Source organism: Mercenaria mercenaria, unplaced genomic scaffold, assembly GCF_021730395.1.
Source record: "Mercenaria mercenaria strain notata unplaced genomic scaffold, MADL_Memer_1 contig_3585, whole genome shotgun sequence".
In the NCBI taxonomy this organism is placed as follows: domain Eukaryota; kingdom Metazoa; phylum Mollusca; class Bivalvia; order Venerida; family Veneridae; genus Mercenaria; species Mercenaria mercenaria.
Window position 1 is genome coordinate 1 of NW_026461738.1, and position 15,957 is coordinate 15,957.

Sequence of the window (15,957 nt, forward strand, 5' to 3'; positions counted from 1 at the left end):
GTCTGGAGACTTTCCGCCACTTTGCGACATTGTGGCGAAAATCGGGTCGTAGATGCGAGAGAGACTATTGGCCCCCTCGTCCCGGTTCATGACGGATCCTTGACGAATGTGCATTGCTTCTTTTATTTGTCTGGTAAGTTTCTTTGGATGTGTTTCAATGACAATGTTACTTGATAGCAGTGACATCAGTATTACTGTTATTACTGCTACAACGTTATAGCAGTAATAGCAGTAATACTGCTGTTACTGCTCTACTGCTACTTCACGCTGGCGAGCCTTAGAATGCAACCAAGCAAAATAACAGCATGACTCTGTTTGATTAAGTGTGTTTGCGAGAGGAAATGAAATTTGTAACACCCCTTACACTCCCTAGCACTGGCAATGGACTCCATTCCCCAAGGACCAGAAAATAAAATAATATTGAAATACTAGTGTGTGGTACCATATATTTGAAGCCATATACAGAAATTTATTTTAAAATGAAGGTTATTTTAACAGCCGAATCTGTATCATTAAATAGACGTTTATTGTGTTGTGTATTGCATACTTTTGTTATCAATAAACAACATTAACAAATGTCGTTTAGATAAATCTTATATATTCTTTGTTGAAAACGTTACAGACTATACAAGAAAACTGACTAAAACTCTTTTACCGTTAGTGTGACATTGACCTTTCCACAAGGGGTCTGGTTGTTAACAATGACAAACTCATAATGAGAAACATTTGTGCAAAATAATATAATAATCCCTTGATGGATGACGGAGTTATTGAGCATTCAATCTGTTAACTTAACCTTTAAGAATGACATTGATTTTGACCTAGGGCGTCTGCGAGTTGCGCAGGATATATCATCTCATTTATTTGGAACGTATTAAAATTCTTGGATGGATCGATGACACAGTTATGGAGTGGACACAAAACAGACACTGTTAACCTCCACATTTAACCTCCGAATGTGACCGAACCTTTGAGCATGTTCAGGACACATCGTCTTTATATGGAGAGAATTTTTGTACCAAACAATATTAAGATTCCTTGATGATTATGGACTGGTGTTGACGGGGAGAAATCGCAACCCAATAGTCCCCGAAATTGGGGCTTAACCAGTAGGAAATATTAAAGATTACATATCCTCAAACTCATTCTCTAATGCTTGATGAAAGAGGTAGCGCTGTAAAAGCATATAGCCCAACTCTACCCGTACAATAAACTACTACCCGTACAATAAACTACTATCAGTCACGTGAAAAGGAACTAAATATAAACAACCAGGACATACACGTTTATTGTTAAAATATTTTCTAGTTTACACAATTTCATACTGGAATCTCTTCTTCGGTAAGACAATTTGCATATTTTGTTGTTTTGAATTAAAAGATAAATTTCTTTAAAAAGTTTAAACTTATAATTTCATCTTTAAGCTATATCGACCTTGATGTTGAAAGCAGTGCACTTTAACAGGGACATAATTAGATTGACATTATTCCTGACTTTAATAGCTAATTTGAGCGAAATATATATTTGAAATATTTCCTAACATGAGCAGGTACGGTTTATGTAGTGGATTTCATCATAAAAATGTATCATAAAAATGTTTAACTCGTCGTGTCAAATTTTAGAACAATCATATAGCATGGTCCCCCACGGTACCGGTGCACTTAACGTAAATGTCAAACAATAAAACAAATTATAACTTACCAGAACAAAATTATATGTCTGCCTGTTCATTCACATGTATTCTTTTATTTAGTCCCAAAAACATCTCCAAAACTTTGAACTGTGACCTCTGAGAAATGTCAATAAACAACACCATATTGAAGAGCATATTGGGAGACAACTCCATGTAACCGGTGAAACAGTAAATAAGTAAAATATGGAAGGCCAGTCTTGCAATAATTACATCACACACTTACAATATCTCAAACAGTCACACTAAAATGTTTTAACTGTTAAAATATTGATGTCTAACATATGAAATTTAACCTTAACAAGAAATTCAACAGCAACACTGGAACAGTCAACTTTATGCAATTTTACTTAATTTTCCTCACAGTGAGGACACTTGAAATAATCATTTCTCCTAAGAACTCTGACTTTTGAGCATGTTTTTAAGTGTGTCCAATGGCCACAAACATCACATTTGCCCCAGTTCACAATTGTTATGTAAATGTTGTTATCTGCAAGGTCAGGCTGCCATTTCTTGCAAATACAACATTTCTCTTCTTCAGAAATTTCAGATTCTGAGTCAGACTGAGAGTCTTCTGACAGAAGTGGAATAGGTCCGCCAGACTTGGAGGTTCCAGATGTACTGGGCTTTGACATGGGCACTGCAGAAATATGTGGTTGTGCACTCTTTTCAGCTTTTTTCAGATTTTGTGGATCCAGTGTTTGGCTGACTTTTATTTGCCTGAGCTACAAGGACATCTAGCACTGACTTTTTATGAAGATCTCCATATACCGGTAGGAAAGGTGGAACAAACTTCCTTTTTGGTTTTAATACCGGCTTAGTTATGGTCCTTGACTTGAAAAAGCTGCCTTCCGTTTTTGAAGAATCAGAGAAGTTATCTTCCATTTTTGAAGATTCAGAGTTGGGAATAGGTTGACTGTTGTCATTCTGAGGATCTTCTTGTGTGGTTTGGGATTTCTCAGCATAAATAGTTGATGGTGAAATCTGAGAATCAACAATAGCCTGTCTGTCAAAAGGATGAATACCAGTTCTGCGAAATGCTGAAATAAGATTTTCTGCAGATAGCCTTTAGGTAAGGTTTGCTAGTAAGACTTGCAATCTGGTACTTTGTAACATTCATGCCTGGGTTTTTTTTCATGAAGTTCTGACATTCGGAGTAGTACATTGATTTGAAAGGTCCAAAGACTCCAACATCCAAAGGCTGCGTTACATGGCTTGAGTGAGGAGGAAGTACGAATAAAATAACATTGTTCTTCTTTGCCCAGTCAGTCAGAGTAAGAGAGGTATGAGATATATGTCCATCATAGAGGATCAGGATTTTGGATCCATCAACATTTCTAGAAAGATTTGCATAAGTTGCGAAGTGGTTCTTCAAGTAATTCTCAAATATACATGTATTGGACCAGCCTTTCTTGGACATTTCACCTGCAGAACCAGGGCATGCATCATTCAAGAATTCAGGATTCCAACCTTGTCCTGGAAATACATAGTAAGGAGTTGCCTAAAGCATTTCCAGAGGCTATGATAGTTACTGTTTGTGATCTGGATGAAGTGACATTCTGTGGGATAGTGTTTTTATCACACACAATTTTAGGTGGAGAATGTTCAGAGTTGACACCTGTTTCATCAATGTTGAATATACATTGTGGTTTATCAGTCAAATCATTAATTGTCAAGATAGAACCAAGCTCACTGTAGTAGTTGTTGAGAGCTTCTCTGGAGGCAGACTTTGCATGTGCAATTGGCATCTTCTGAGGTTTCTTTACATACAAATCAGGCCACTTTTTCAAAAGACCATAAAACCAATTATCACTCAGGGACTCTTTGGCTTTAACTTGTTTGCCTAGAGATTTTGCATAATCCCATGCCATGTGCTGGATTGAAGATTTGTTGTACCCATAGCCGATACTTGCCATATATGTAATGTGGTTGACAAGTTTCTGTTCTTCTACATTTGAAAAGATACTGTCAAAACCAATGTGACACTCAAGCGGTACCAGTCCTAAATGCCTGTCTCTTAATGTAGACTCTGGAACAGAATAGTCCCTGGCTGCCCTATAAACTGAAATACCCTTCCTAGTGGCCTCAAATGCTCTCCTAAGGTTGTCTCGATCATACTGCGGAGGACCCTGCAAAAAAAGAAAAGCAATCATGACAAACAAACTCAAATTTAAATAAAGGTCTGAATGGCGTTCCATACTTTTACTTTTTCCTGCCAAAACTTGTTACCATGGTGTCACGTGATTTTAATGAATGACTGAATGACGTCAGGAGCTGTCAGAACTGTCAAACTTGTTTTTGGAAAGTAAACAAACTATTTTTTGTGAGGAAAGGGAAAATTCACAGGGAAATTTGCATTAAAAAAAGGATAAATTAATAGGTATGTGTTAAATTACTCACCAGAAATCGATCCAATTCTGCAAAAGTCACTTTTTACGGTAGAGTAACGCGAGTCACTAGAGCGTGTAAAGTAAACAATCGGCAGGTGGCGCTGTGACGAAAATATCTCGAGATTTGTATTTACACCGGTACCGTGGGGCCACCGGTATCATGGAGTGGGAGTACATGTATTGTTTTGTGTCAAGTTTTATTGCAGCATCCATGACATTTATGGTGTAGCATACATTTGTGTCTTGCCGACTTGAAATAAAACTTATTGTATTGTATTGTATAGTCGCACGAAATTTGTCGACTTTTCAGCTTTATAGGGCATTACATTGAAAAACACATTTTATAAATACATGTAAAACCACTTTTTATATTATATCTATCTAACAAAGTTTATCACAACTATTGTACGCAAGTAGACTGATGCATAACTTTTTATTTTCACGAACGGTTAAAATCTAGGTTAGATAATAAACCAAATTTTTCAGTAGCTACGTACAATTTGTCAGGATAAAACTGCTGTAAGGTTTATATAAAAGTACTGACCTCCAGATCGTAAGACAACAAGTTAAAAAGCGTTTGTAACAGGATACTGGAGGTAAACTGCCTTATTTATAAAGCGTAACTATGTATTCTTCCGTGTATTGGTCAAGAACGTAAGTAATTTTTTATTCCCGAAGCTCGGACTCGGGTACGTGTTTATATCTTGATTTGACATTTTAAGATAGTTTAGAAACAAAAACTCAGTAAATTTCTAGTGTTCATAACATTACCAAACATCAGTGCATTTAATTAAGCCAGAAATTGTTCGGTCAAAAAACCCATAGAATAGACGCAATTAGGCTTAGTATTTACAATTCCTGTTAAGTATATATACCAGAAAGTGCTGATAATATGCAAAGCAAACCTTGACACAACACCTTTAAATAAACACTAGCTGAAATCCAACCAGCCATTTGTAATTGATATATCTAAGTCAGGACAAGGTTGACTAATCTTACATTTTGAACGTATATTACTCTACAAAAAAAACTTTCAAACATGAATTATGTAAAATAGCGGAAAGTGGAAACTTCACAGGCAACTAGTCTTATGACATTTTATGCATATCTCACCAATGGTATAGGAAAAGTAATCCGGGAAAAAGTAACAGCCCCCTAAGTTGCAGTTTGATTATTATAAGAAATAAAATACCTTAAGTTTTTATTAAATCCTACTTCGATATTTTTTTCTGATATATTTGTTAAAGATTTGAATGTTTGGATCATTAAGCAGGAAGTATTTATAGGTTATTAGCTTTGTATCGGGAAATATGCACTCGTTCTTCAGCGGAAGAATATTGCGCTCCTAAATAAATATTGCGCGACTTTAGGAGCGCAATATTCTTCCGCTGAAGAACGAGTGCATATTTCCCGATGCAAAGATAATAACCTTTTTATTACATACGCATCTACACGTATAAATACTATGTAAATATCATAAATATGTTCAATAGCCTGAATAGGATTGACAATACTGAACTTAATAGAAAAAATAGTGCAACAACACACACTGAATTACGTCACGCACCCGATATGAAATTCAGGCGTCAGTGTATGGAAAAATATTGACGTTTCCGGTACCAGTGTAACTTAACGGGGAATAGAAACGAGTATGTAATAATTATAGGTTATTAGCTTTGTATCGGGAAATATGCACGAGTTCTTCAGCGGAAATATTGCGCGACTTTAGGAGCGCAATATTCTTCCGCTGAAAAACGAGTGCATATTTCCCGATACAAAGATAATAACCTTTTTATTACATACACATCTACACGTATAAATATAATGTAAATATCATAATTTTGGTCAATAGCCTGAATAGGATTGATAATACTGAACTAAATAGATAAAATAGTGCAACAACACGCACTGAATTACGTCACACACCCGATATGAAATTCAGGCGTCAGTGTATGGAAAAATATTTACGTTTCCGATACCAGTGTAACTTAACGGGGAATAGAAACGAGTATGTAATATTCAGCATAAATTTGATTATCTAAGCATTTTTATAACGGAAAACAATATATCTATTTAAAACATGCTCAGAGAAATAAAAAAAAATGATTGTAAAGAAAGGAATACTTGTTCAGCAGACCCAAGGGCTATTTTTGCATATTTTTGTCAGTTTTAAGTTGGTACTTCTGGTATTTTATCGAGTTTCCCATAATAGAATTTAATCAGACTCTGCACATACCTTTGGTTATGTCTACCTAATCTAAAACAAAAAAAAATTGATAGGTCACCATATTACACCGTGCCAATTTGGTTGTGTTTCTAATCGATGTAGCTCACTGCAGAGTTGGTGCGGTCTTCTGCGCATGCCCGGAAGTGATTATCTAATGTCGCGTACGGCAAAAATTCGCAAATTATTGTATGTTCGCATGCATTTAATGTACAAAATGTATAATATACTGACTAAAGTTCAGGGTAAGTATCACCATGGTTACAAAAATAATACATTTAAAGTACTTTTAGATCAAATTGCTTCAATCCGACATATACTGTTATTTATACCAGCGCTCAAACTCTGCATTGAGTCACAGCTGTTTCTAATCCCGTACCGTACCCGTACCGTACATTCGTAAACTATAGGTTTTGTTAAAAAAAAGGGCGGAAACTTTCATCGTTTTATGCCATCATAATGCTTCAGAAACACCTTAAAATCCGCTTATTAAGAAATCTGCCGTTTGATTATTTTATATATATATTTCTAAGTCATTTGCTCAAACACTGAAAGAGTATTTCATTTCGTACCAACCTGCGTTGTATAAATGCCCACCACACCCCACCTCGTTGTAATTTGATTTAAGCGAAATCTAATATGATGACCTATCAATTTTCTTTTTGTTTTAGATTAGGCAGACATAACCAAAGGTATGTGCAGAGTTTGATTAAATTCTATTATATGAAACTCGATAAAATAGCAAAAGTACCAACTTAAAACTGACAAAAATATGCAAAAATAGCCCTTGGGTCTGCTGAACAAGTATTCCTTTCTTTACAAAATCATGTTCTTTTGATTTCTCTGAGCATGTTTCAAATAGATATATTGTTTTCCGTTATAAAAATACTTAGATAATCAAATTTATGCTGATTATTGTACTTTACCAAAATATATTTTAGGACTACAGATATTTTGAAAAATGTTTAAAATAGCACCATATCTAGGGGCAAATTAAATTGAAACAAAGCTGCTGACCAATAATTTTATTTCTGTTTTCAATACATCATAACATGATCTTTTAATACAAAACATTTCATCAAAATCTATTATTGAGAAAAAAATACGAAACTGTAGCGAGCGTCCTTAAGTTACAAAAACATGTTTTACCATCAATGTAAGAGCAAAATGTAAAACGTATTTACTTTTTTATTCAAACACATATTTTGTATTCATTATATTATCGTGGTCATCGCTTTTTAATTAAATGAAGAAGTGACTAGATAAGAGACCCAAGTTTGCATTACCGAAGCAGTAAAGTGAAACTGATATTAATTGCATTTATGAAGTACAGGGCTTGCATTCATCAGTGTTAAATGTGTGAAACTTAGTTTTGGACTAAAATAGAGAAATATATATTTTCAATTAGAATGAAATTGTTTAAAGCATACTGCTATTGTGGAAATATTGCTAGGCGATCTGTAGCTGTATTTACTAAAGACACTAAGTTCAATTAAGATATGCTAATTCAACAATGACTGAGCAAACAAATTCTGTATTTTGAAGTTATTAACGAATTTGGGCCCTGACATATCAGTTTAATGCGACTATGTCACATACACATCTAAATTTAATCGAATAGTTAAAGATACTGATTCTGGTATGCCTGGTATGTGGCCTATGGGGATGATAAGGTCTGCGTATTGGCGGTAAGGGCCAATACACAAGTCTGGACAATTGATAGACTTGCTTCTGTTTATCATAATAAGCTACTGTATAGCTACTGCGCAGTAAATAATTGCAGGTGATATTTCTCACCTTTATAGCAAATCAGTTCTCACCTTTATAATGAGTTTTGAAAGCTTGAAAGAATTAGGGCTAAATAAACAAAGTTATAAGGTACAAACGTGTTTTTTAACAATTACATCTCATCATTGCTGTTATATCAAAAATATAAAAAAAATGCAATCAGGCACATAGCTTTTAGAAATAATAAATTTTGTGTATTTTGAACATTGATATATCTTTATTGCTGGATTTCATTATACATGTACATAAAAGAAACGTTATTTAGACAACACAAGGGGAATTATGCATTTTTAATAAATAAAATCCTTCTGTCCATATTCCTTTTTTATCTATTAAAAATGCAACTGAACGCTTCTTTAATTTCTAATAAAATCCAGCAATTATCACTTTTTTCTGGTTTTATTTTGTTACTTTTGATAAAAAAAAATCTTAATTGTTGAATAAACAAACTTGTGATTTCTCTTATTAAGTTTTAAATAATTGTTTTATTGTTAAGGAGTGAGAATTGCTTTGCTATAAGAGTTATAATATAATTGGCCAGGGCATTACTCAACATGACTGAGCAATCAAAATTAGTATATTATCAATTCAAATAATTTTGTGTACATTCTGAAAAAAAAACCCCAAAAAACAACATTTCAATCAATAAAATGCAAACACAGAAAATAACCAATTTATCTGTAGGCAATAAAATTTATGATTCTCTGACAATAATTAGGCTACATGTCAAGTCTACAGGGGTTTTATGGACCCTTATCAGACTGGACCAGACAGGATCTTGTATATTGGGGATTAAAAAGTCTGGTATTTAGGGTGGGGGGGGGGGGGGGGGGGGGGGGGGTCACTTATATAGGAGATTTTCTTTGCCTTTAATTCTGTCCAATTTATGAACCATGAAAAGATAAGGGCTATAAAGTGAAATCTTTACCAGTAAATATCTATAAACTTATAAATTTTAAAAACATGAATTTACAGATTTTATATATGAAATCTGCTAAAAATACGTTTGTCCTGAAACTGATTGTCTTGCTTATGGTACACATTAATTAAAGATTGCTATTGTTGATGATTTGCGTTTACAAGTAAAGTCGTATTCAGCAGGAATGACTAACACTCACATATACAATTTCATAAAGTACTTTGTTACTGGTATTACAAAAAAAATAAAAATTGACAAATGCAAGAACAATGATTCTGCTGTTACTGATTGAATCCAGTGGTGCGCTTTCACAATCTTAATCTTGTAAAGGGAGCGGTTACGGTCGCTGACTTTAAATCACTTGCCCTCAGCTATGTAGGTTCGAGCCTTACTAGAGGCGTTGAATTCTTCATGTGAGGAAGCCATCCAGCTGGCTTACGGAAGGTCGGTGGTTCAACCCAGGTGCCCGCTCGTGATGAAATAATGCACGAAGGTGCACCTGAGGTCTTCCTCCGCCGTCAAAACTGAAAAGTCGCCATATGACCTATAATTGTGTTGGTGCGACGTTAAACCCAACAAAACTAGTGAATGAAGTATTGCCATGCAATACAAAGTCTCCTACTGGAAGGCACCTAATTTTCTGTACTGCAGTATAACATAATGAACTGATATCTGTCAATGATGTATAAACAATATTGTACTATATATACAATATGTTATAACAAAACAATTGGATTAAAATTTGCATATATAAAACAGTTGTTTTCATATGGAGTTTTCGGCCGATTATAAAAAAGTTATCATATAAGATATTAGTAACAACAAAGGGAAATTAATGCTAAAAAATTCTATATAATATAAGTCCACAAGAAACTCTTTACCAGGTAGAGATACGTCAAAATACACCTAAAGATTGGATGTAACATGCATGTTGCACCACAGGTCTCGATGTTTTGCCTACGGCCAGTAATAAAAATATTACAATGTAATCTATTTATAGTAACAAAAAAGAAAGGTAATTCTAAAAACAAGGCTGCCTCATGGTGGTGAACATTTGTGGGTCGGCATTAAATCTCCCACACTGAGTGCATGCACGCATTGAATATACACTATTAAATCTATGTTAAACCTAACCCTAACCTTTAGTCAGTATATATTACACTCAATACGTGCGTACATCCAATAGGGGTGATTTAATGTTGGCGACATTTGTGCCAAGTTACATCAAACTCCGTCCATGCATGAAGAAGAAATGCTCCGGACAAAGTCATTCTTGAATTTGACCTTTGATCTCCAAGTGTGACCTTGACTTTTAAGCTGGGGTTCTGGGTGTTGCGCATGACACGTCGTCTCATCATGGGGAACATTTATGCCAAGTGATATTGTAATACCTTGATGCATGACAGAGTTCTGGACCTGGCAGGAAAAACCCCTATTAGCCTTTGACCTCCGATTGTGACCTTGACCTTTAAGCTAGGGGTCCGGGTTTTGTGCATGACATGTCGTCTCATCATGGGGAACATTCGTGCCAAGTAATCGTTGAAAATCTCTTCATGAATTGCAGAGTTATGGACCGGACAGGAAAAAAAACCCTGTTGAAATTTGACGCCAAATTGTGACCTTGATCTCTAAGCCAGGGGTGCGGGATTTGCGCATGACACGTCGTCTCATCATGGGAAATATTCGTGCCAAGTGATATTAAAATCCCTTAATGAATGACAGAGTTATGGACCGAACACGAAACAGACCCTGATCGTACCATGTTAACACTTGACTGCCAAGTGTGACCTTGACCTTTGAGCTAGGGGTATGAAAGTTGTGCAAAACACATCGTCTGATTATGAGATACATTTGTGCCATGTAATGTTAAATCCCTTTATGGATGGCAGATTTGTTGACCGGACAGGAAAAAAGTCCTGTTGACCTCAAATTGTGACCTTGACCTTTGAGCTAGGTGTCGGAATTTTGCGCATGACACGTCGTCTCATTATGGGGAACATTTGTGCCAAGTAATATTGAAATCCCTTCATGGATGATACAGTTATGGACCGGACACGAAATTGCGGACGAACGGATGGACGGAATGACTGACGGTAAAGCGCATTCCTATAGTCCCCGCAACTGGTTTTCAACCAGTAGGGGACTAATAAATTAAATAAATAATCTTGTAAAGCTTTATATAAATGTTTGCTGTATACATAGTTCCAACAGACAATTTCACCAAAGTGATGATATTATTTGGCTCTAATTGATGGCATCTTAGATTGAATATTCATTTGCAATTATTCTTTCCTTACACATATCTTCTTAAGTCTTTTTTTTTAAAATTAGGATATGTTTTCAATAAATGTCTTAAATGAGTTCCAGTTCTTAGGTGACAAGTTCTCTTTTCAAAGTGATCATTTTGTAATATTATGATAACATCTAACTACAGGCTGTTCTGTAAGACTGTGAAAAGATTAAAAATTAGGGTAATACTATCCAGAGTTTTCAAGTCTAATTGAACTGCTTCAAAATCTGACATTGTTAACTTTTCAGAGAATAAAACTAGCTTAAACGCCAGTTGTTGACCAGAGCTTTTAACAGGTTGGCACATTTTAAGTTAAAGTATTGTGTTTAGATTCCATTTCTAATTATTTTGCTCTTACTGATCATCAGCATAATCATTTTTTCTGTACATGCGAGCGTGTGAATTGTATTTTCCCCAAAGAAGAATTTTTGATGAGGTTGTTTCGAAGAACTACAAATCAGTTTGAAGTGACCTGCATATGGAAAGATTAAATTCCGTTATCATTATAAGTTTAAGTTCGTGTATCCTTTAAAATGAAATTATAACAAATACTTTCATGATGTAAAGACGGTGCACTGTATGTACCCCCCATGTCAATCAATATATCAACTAGAATCATATAACTAACAGAGGTACAGTAAGAAATATGCTGGATGAATAACTAAATCTTACCCAATGACGAACGACACTTTCTTGCCAAATATATGGTCTTTATTACAGACATTCTCTTCTAATTACCTGTTGGTCAACAATTTATTTCCCAGTGTGCTGTTCGAAGTAAGGTGACTATGAGCTTTATGTGATATATATGCAGTTCGTACGGTTATGAACTACAATGGATAAAATTCTGCATATGGTTGATAACTTTTCTTGATCTAATATAACATTTACGAACAAAATTTAAAGTTAATATATAGCCTATATTAATCAAAGAAATTAGATTGAAGAGGAACTATTGTATATTCTCTTTTGTTGTTTATTAGAATTTTCTTGCTGGCACTAAAGTCACCTTTCTTCATGGTATTTTTTTTCTCATTTTCTGACGGGAAAAGGCAAAAAGATTTGTTGGAGATTTACAATATCTAATTTAATCCTACTAAGAGACTTAAAGTGCGCATGTGTTAACATCTGCCCTATCATACTTTTCCAGCTAATCACATATAAATGAGACTAACTTAATATATGAAATAAAACCAGTCGTTCGTTACCGTCCATGTTCATATCGATAGTTTAGCGATGCAGAACTGACTAAAAGTAAAAATGATATTGAATTGTATGCTTGCTTTTTATTCTAGATATGGCTGTTCCAGGAAGAATAGTTCAAAAGGAAGGTTCATCGTCGACAAACTTTCAGAGTTCTGATACAAAAGTTAAAATTTACTGTCAGCCCTGTGACCTAGATGGTCAAAGACTTTCTGCCAATGGCTACTGCACAGACTGCAACGAACACCTGTGTGAGTCTTGTTTTAAACATCACAAGAAACATAAACTTTCTAGGCATCATATACTTCTAGATAAGGACAACATGCCAACTTACCACACCATGTCCTAAACACAAGAAGGAAATGATTAAGTTCTACTGTCATGACCACAAAGCACTTCTCTGCAGTGTATGTGTTACTCTTCAACACACAAGTACCTCTTGCAAAGTCAACTACATACCTGATATTTCTTGCCAGATCATAAATAGCAAAGAACACCAAGATATATTGAAAGCAATGAATACTATAACGGAACAATGTCGTACGAAATTAGAAGAGATGAAGAAAATGACTTCAAAATCCAACATTTCTTTGATAGATGTTTTAGCAGGCATCAAAAAGTTTCGGAAAGAAATAAGCCAAAGGCTAGATGAACTAGAAAGAAAAGCCGAAGATGCAGCAAATGCCATCCAGCAAGAAAACAACAAGAATCTCGACAAAGTAGAGGCAGCATGTGATGATAAAACTAAATCTCTAAAGAAAGCATCTGATTCCATTAAACATCTTTATACATCAAATCAAGCAGACAGGCTGTTTTTGGAATTGAAATTAGCTGAGAAAATGATCAAAGCTTATGAGAAAAGTATTCACAGCCTAAATACATATGATTTAAGAGAGTTCAGCTTCCAGCCAAATATTGCGATATTGCTCAGTCTTAAATCAGAGAAGTCACTTGGCACATTAACACATAAATCATTGAATATGCAATCTAGACAAGCTTTACACAAAGGAAATATTTGTGTTAAGACACCAAAAGAGGAATGCGTTTGTGCAATTACTGGAATGATTCTTCTTACTACCGACCAGCTTATCATTTGTGATGCTTATAACCATTCCTTGAAATTAGTTGATACCTCCAACTACTGTATCACAGGCTATTTGAAACTAGATTGTACTCCTTTGGATGTCACTGCAGTTACTAAAACTGAAGTAGCTGTCTTATCTGCATCACGCATTCAGTTTGTATCAGTATCCTCAAACAGTTTCAAAAAGAAACACACCTTGAAAACTGGTGGAAATGGCCTTAGTTGTTACCAGGGAAGATTAGTAGTAGTAGTTGCACGTGGAAATTCTTGGGGACTCGAAATCCTTGATATCAATGACACTATATCAACAACAGTAAGAGTGATAAAAACTAATAGCCCTTCAATCTGCTTTGTTACAGCCTGCTACAGTGGTATATATGTATCTTGCTGTTCAAAGAAAACTGTTGCAAAGTTAAACTGGAACGGTGAAGTGATTGACAGCTTTGGTGATATGGACAACCCTTCAAGAATTACTCAATCCGATGACGGCACAATCTTTGTGAAAGACGGGGACGTTTTACGAAGAATATCTGGCGATTGTTTGAAAGAAAATGTTGTCCTTCAAAATTCAGAAAATTTCGAGGGTTTTTGCTGTGATTCCGCCAAAAATACACTTTACACCAGCACTATATTTGGAGATGAAAAAGTTGACAATTATCTACAAATCTATAGAATTGTTTAAATCATTTTAAAAACTTTCGTAACTGATTCTTTGCTGCTGCTGCTACTGCTGTTGCTGCTGCACTGCCAGACTAACAGTTTAAATGTCGCAGTGCATAAAATAGAACTGAAGTTTGTACGAACTTGAGTCAAGAGATGTATATTTAAGAATTATTACGTGAGTAGTTCCTTTGAAACTTTTAAGATACATTTGTATAATAATAACTTAAAATATAAAATATCTATGTACTTTACATATTTGGTATCAATATTCACTTAGTCCTTTTATATTTCTACTAACAAAAGACATTTCTGTAGTCTACGATCACTATTAAAGACCTGTGTTAACTTTGCTATTCACCTGTAATGTTTCGAAATTAATTTCACACTACAACCATTATCTAAGAGAGACAATAAATTATTAAAGACTGATACAAAACAGTACAAAGGTATTCAACATCCTTTTATGAAAATTTTACGAATGTTAATACGATATTAAGGCCAGTCAAAAGGTTTGTTCTTGATAATAAAGTCTGTAAAAAGATCCTTTGGGAGCAAAGAATGCAACCAAGAAGAATAATATCTGACACGATTTGATTGAGTCTGTTCATGAAAGGCAATGAAATGTGCAACACCTCTCGCGCCCCCTAGCACCGGCTTAAGCGGAACTCTGTTACAAATATGTTGAATGGACTCCATGATCCCAAAGGACCAGAAAATATAACAACACTGAATCCAAGTACGGGGAGACTGTTTACAACCGCCACACGGCACTTAAAGATTGCTGTTGTGATAGTTAATAAAATCTGTAACAAGATCCTTTGGAAGCAAAGAATGCAACCAAGAAGAATAATAGCAGACTGGTTTGATTGAATCTGTTCATGAGAGGTAATGAAATGTAAAACGAATAGTCAACTTTCCGCACTTGTTGGGTTACGTCACGAGTTGGACTAGGTAGAGTCAAGGTGTAAATATATTACCATATACAGAATTATCTAAATGATTAGAACATTTTTTTCTGGTTTATTTTTCATGGCGATATATTTTACAACCCGTGTCTTTATTTTAGTTTCGAACTTGGCCTAGGAATCATCAAGATAAACATTCTTACCAAGTTTCATGAAGATATGGTCATAAATGTGGCCTCAAAGGTGTTAACAAGCTTTTCATTTGATTTGACCGGGTGACTTAGTTTTTGACCCTAAATGATCCAGTTTTAAACCTGGCATAGGAATTATCAAGATACATATTCTGACCAAGTGTCATAAAGAAAGGATTACAAATGTAACCTCTAGCGTGTAACTTAGTTTTTCCTTTGATTTGACCTGATGACCTAGTTTTTGACCCCACATAACCCAATTTCGAACTTGGCCTATATATTAATAAACATTCTTTGCAAATTTGTTTCAAATCAAAGCATAAATGAAACCTCTATAAGGCTGAAAGGGCCAAAATAGAACATTTTGCCCCTTTCAGGGGCAGTAACTCAAGAACCCATGATAGAACCTAGCCATTTTTTTAAAGAAACCGAGATCTTATTGTGACTTAAGTTGTGTGCAAGTGTGGTTATAATCGAACGTAAAATGTCACTTCTATCGTGTTCACAATGTAAAAATTAACAGGTTTTGGCTCTTTCAGGGGTCAATCAGGGGCCGTAACTCCAGAACCTATTATTTGGTCTGACGGATTTATCATAGAATCCAAGAGCT

The 15,957-nt window shown here is 35.0% G+C and overlaps 1 protein-coding gene across 2 annotated transcripts; it reads left to right on the forward strand.

The window, feature by feature from the left end:
* The first annotated feature begins 1,228 nt into the window (after nucleotides 1-1,228).
* Nucleotides 1,229-14,604, forward strand: LOC128553204 (uncharacterized). 2 transcript variants are annotated; one of them, XM_053534325.1, is made up of 2 exons: nucleotides 1,229-1,341; nucleotides 12,597-14,604. In XM_053534325.1, exon 2 carries the CDS (start codon nucleotides 12,867-12,869, stop codon nucleotides 14,268-14,270), a length of 1,404 nt encoding a protein of 467 aa, XP_053390300.1. In that variant the 5' UTR covers nucleotides 1,229-1,341; nucleotides 12,597-12,866; the 3' UTR covers nucleotides 14,271-14,604. The 2 variants fall into 2 exon arrangements, with proteins under 2 accessions (XP_053390300.1, XP_053390301.1); XM_053534326.1 differs by lacking the exon at nucleotides 1,229-1,341 and adding an exon at nucleotides 12,012-12,083.
* Nucleotides 14,605-15,957: the final 1,353 nt, after the last annotated feature.

What these genes read in the sequence shown, in the direction of transcription:
- LOC128553204 (XM_053534325.1), top strand. Translation starts at nt 12,867, where the DNA reads ATGATTAAGTTCTACTGTCATGACCACAAAGCACTTCTCTGCAGTGTA.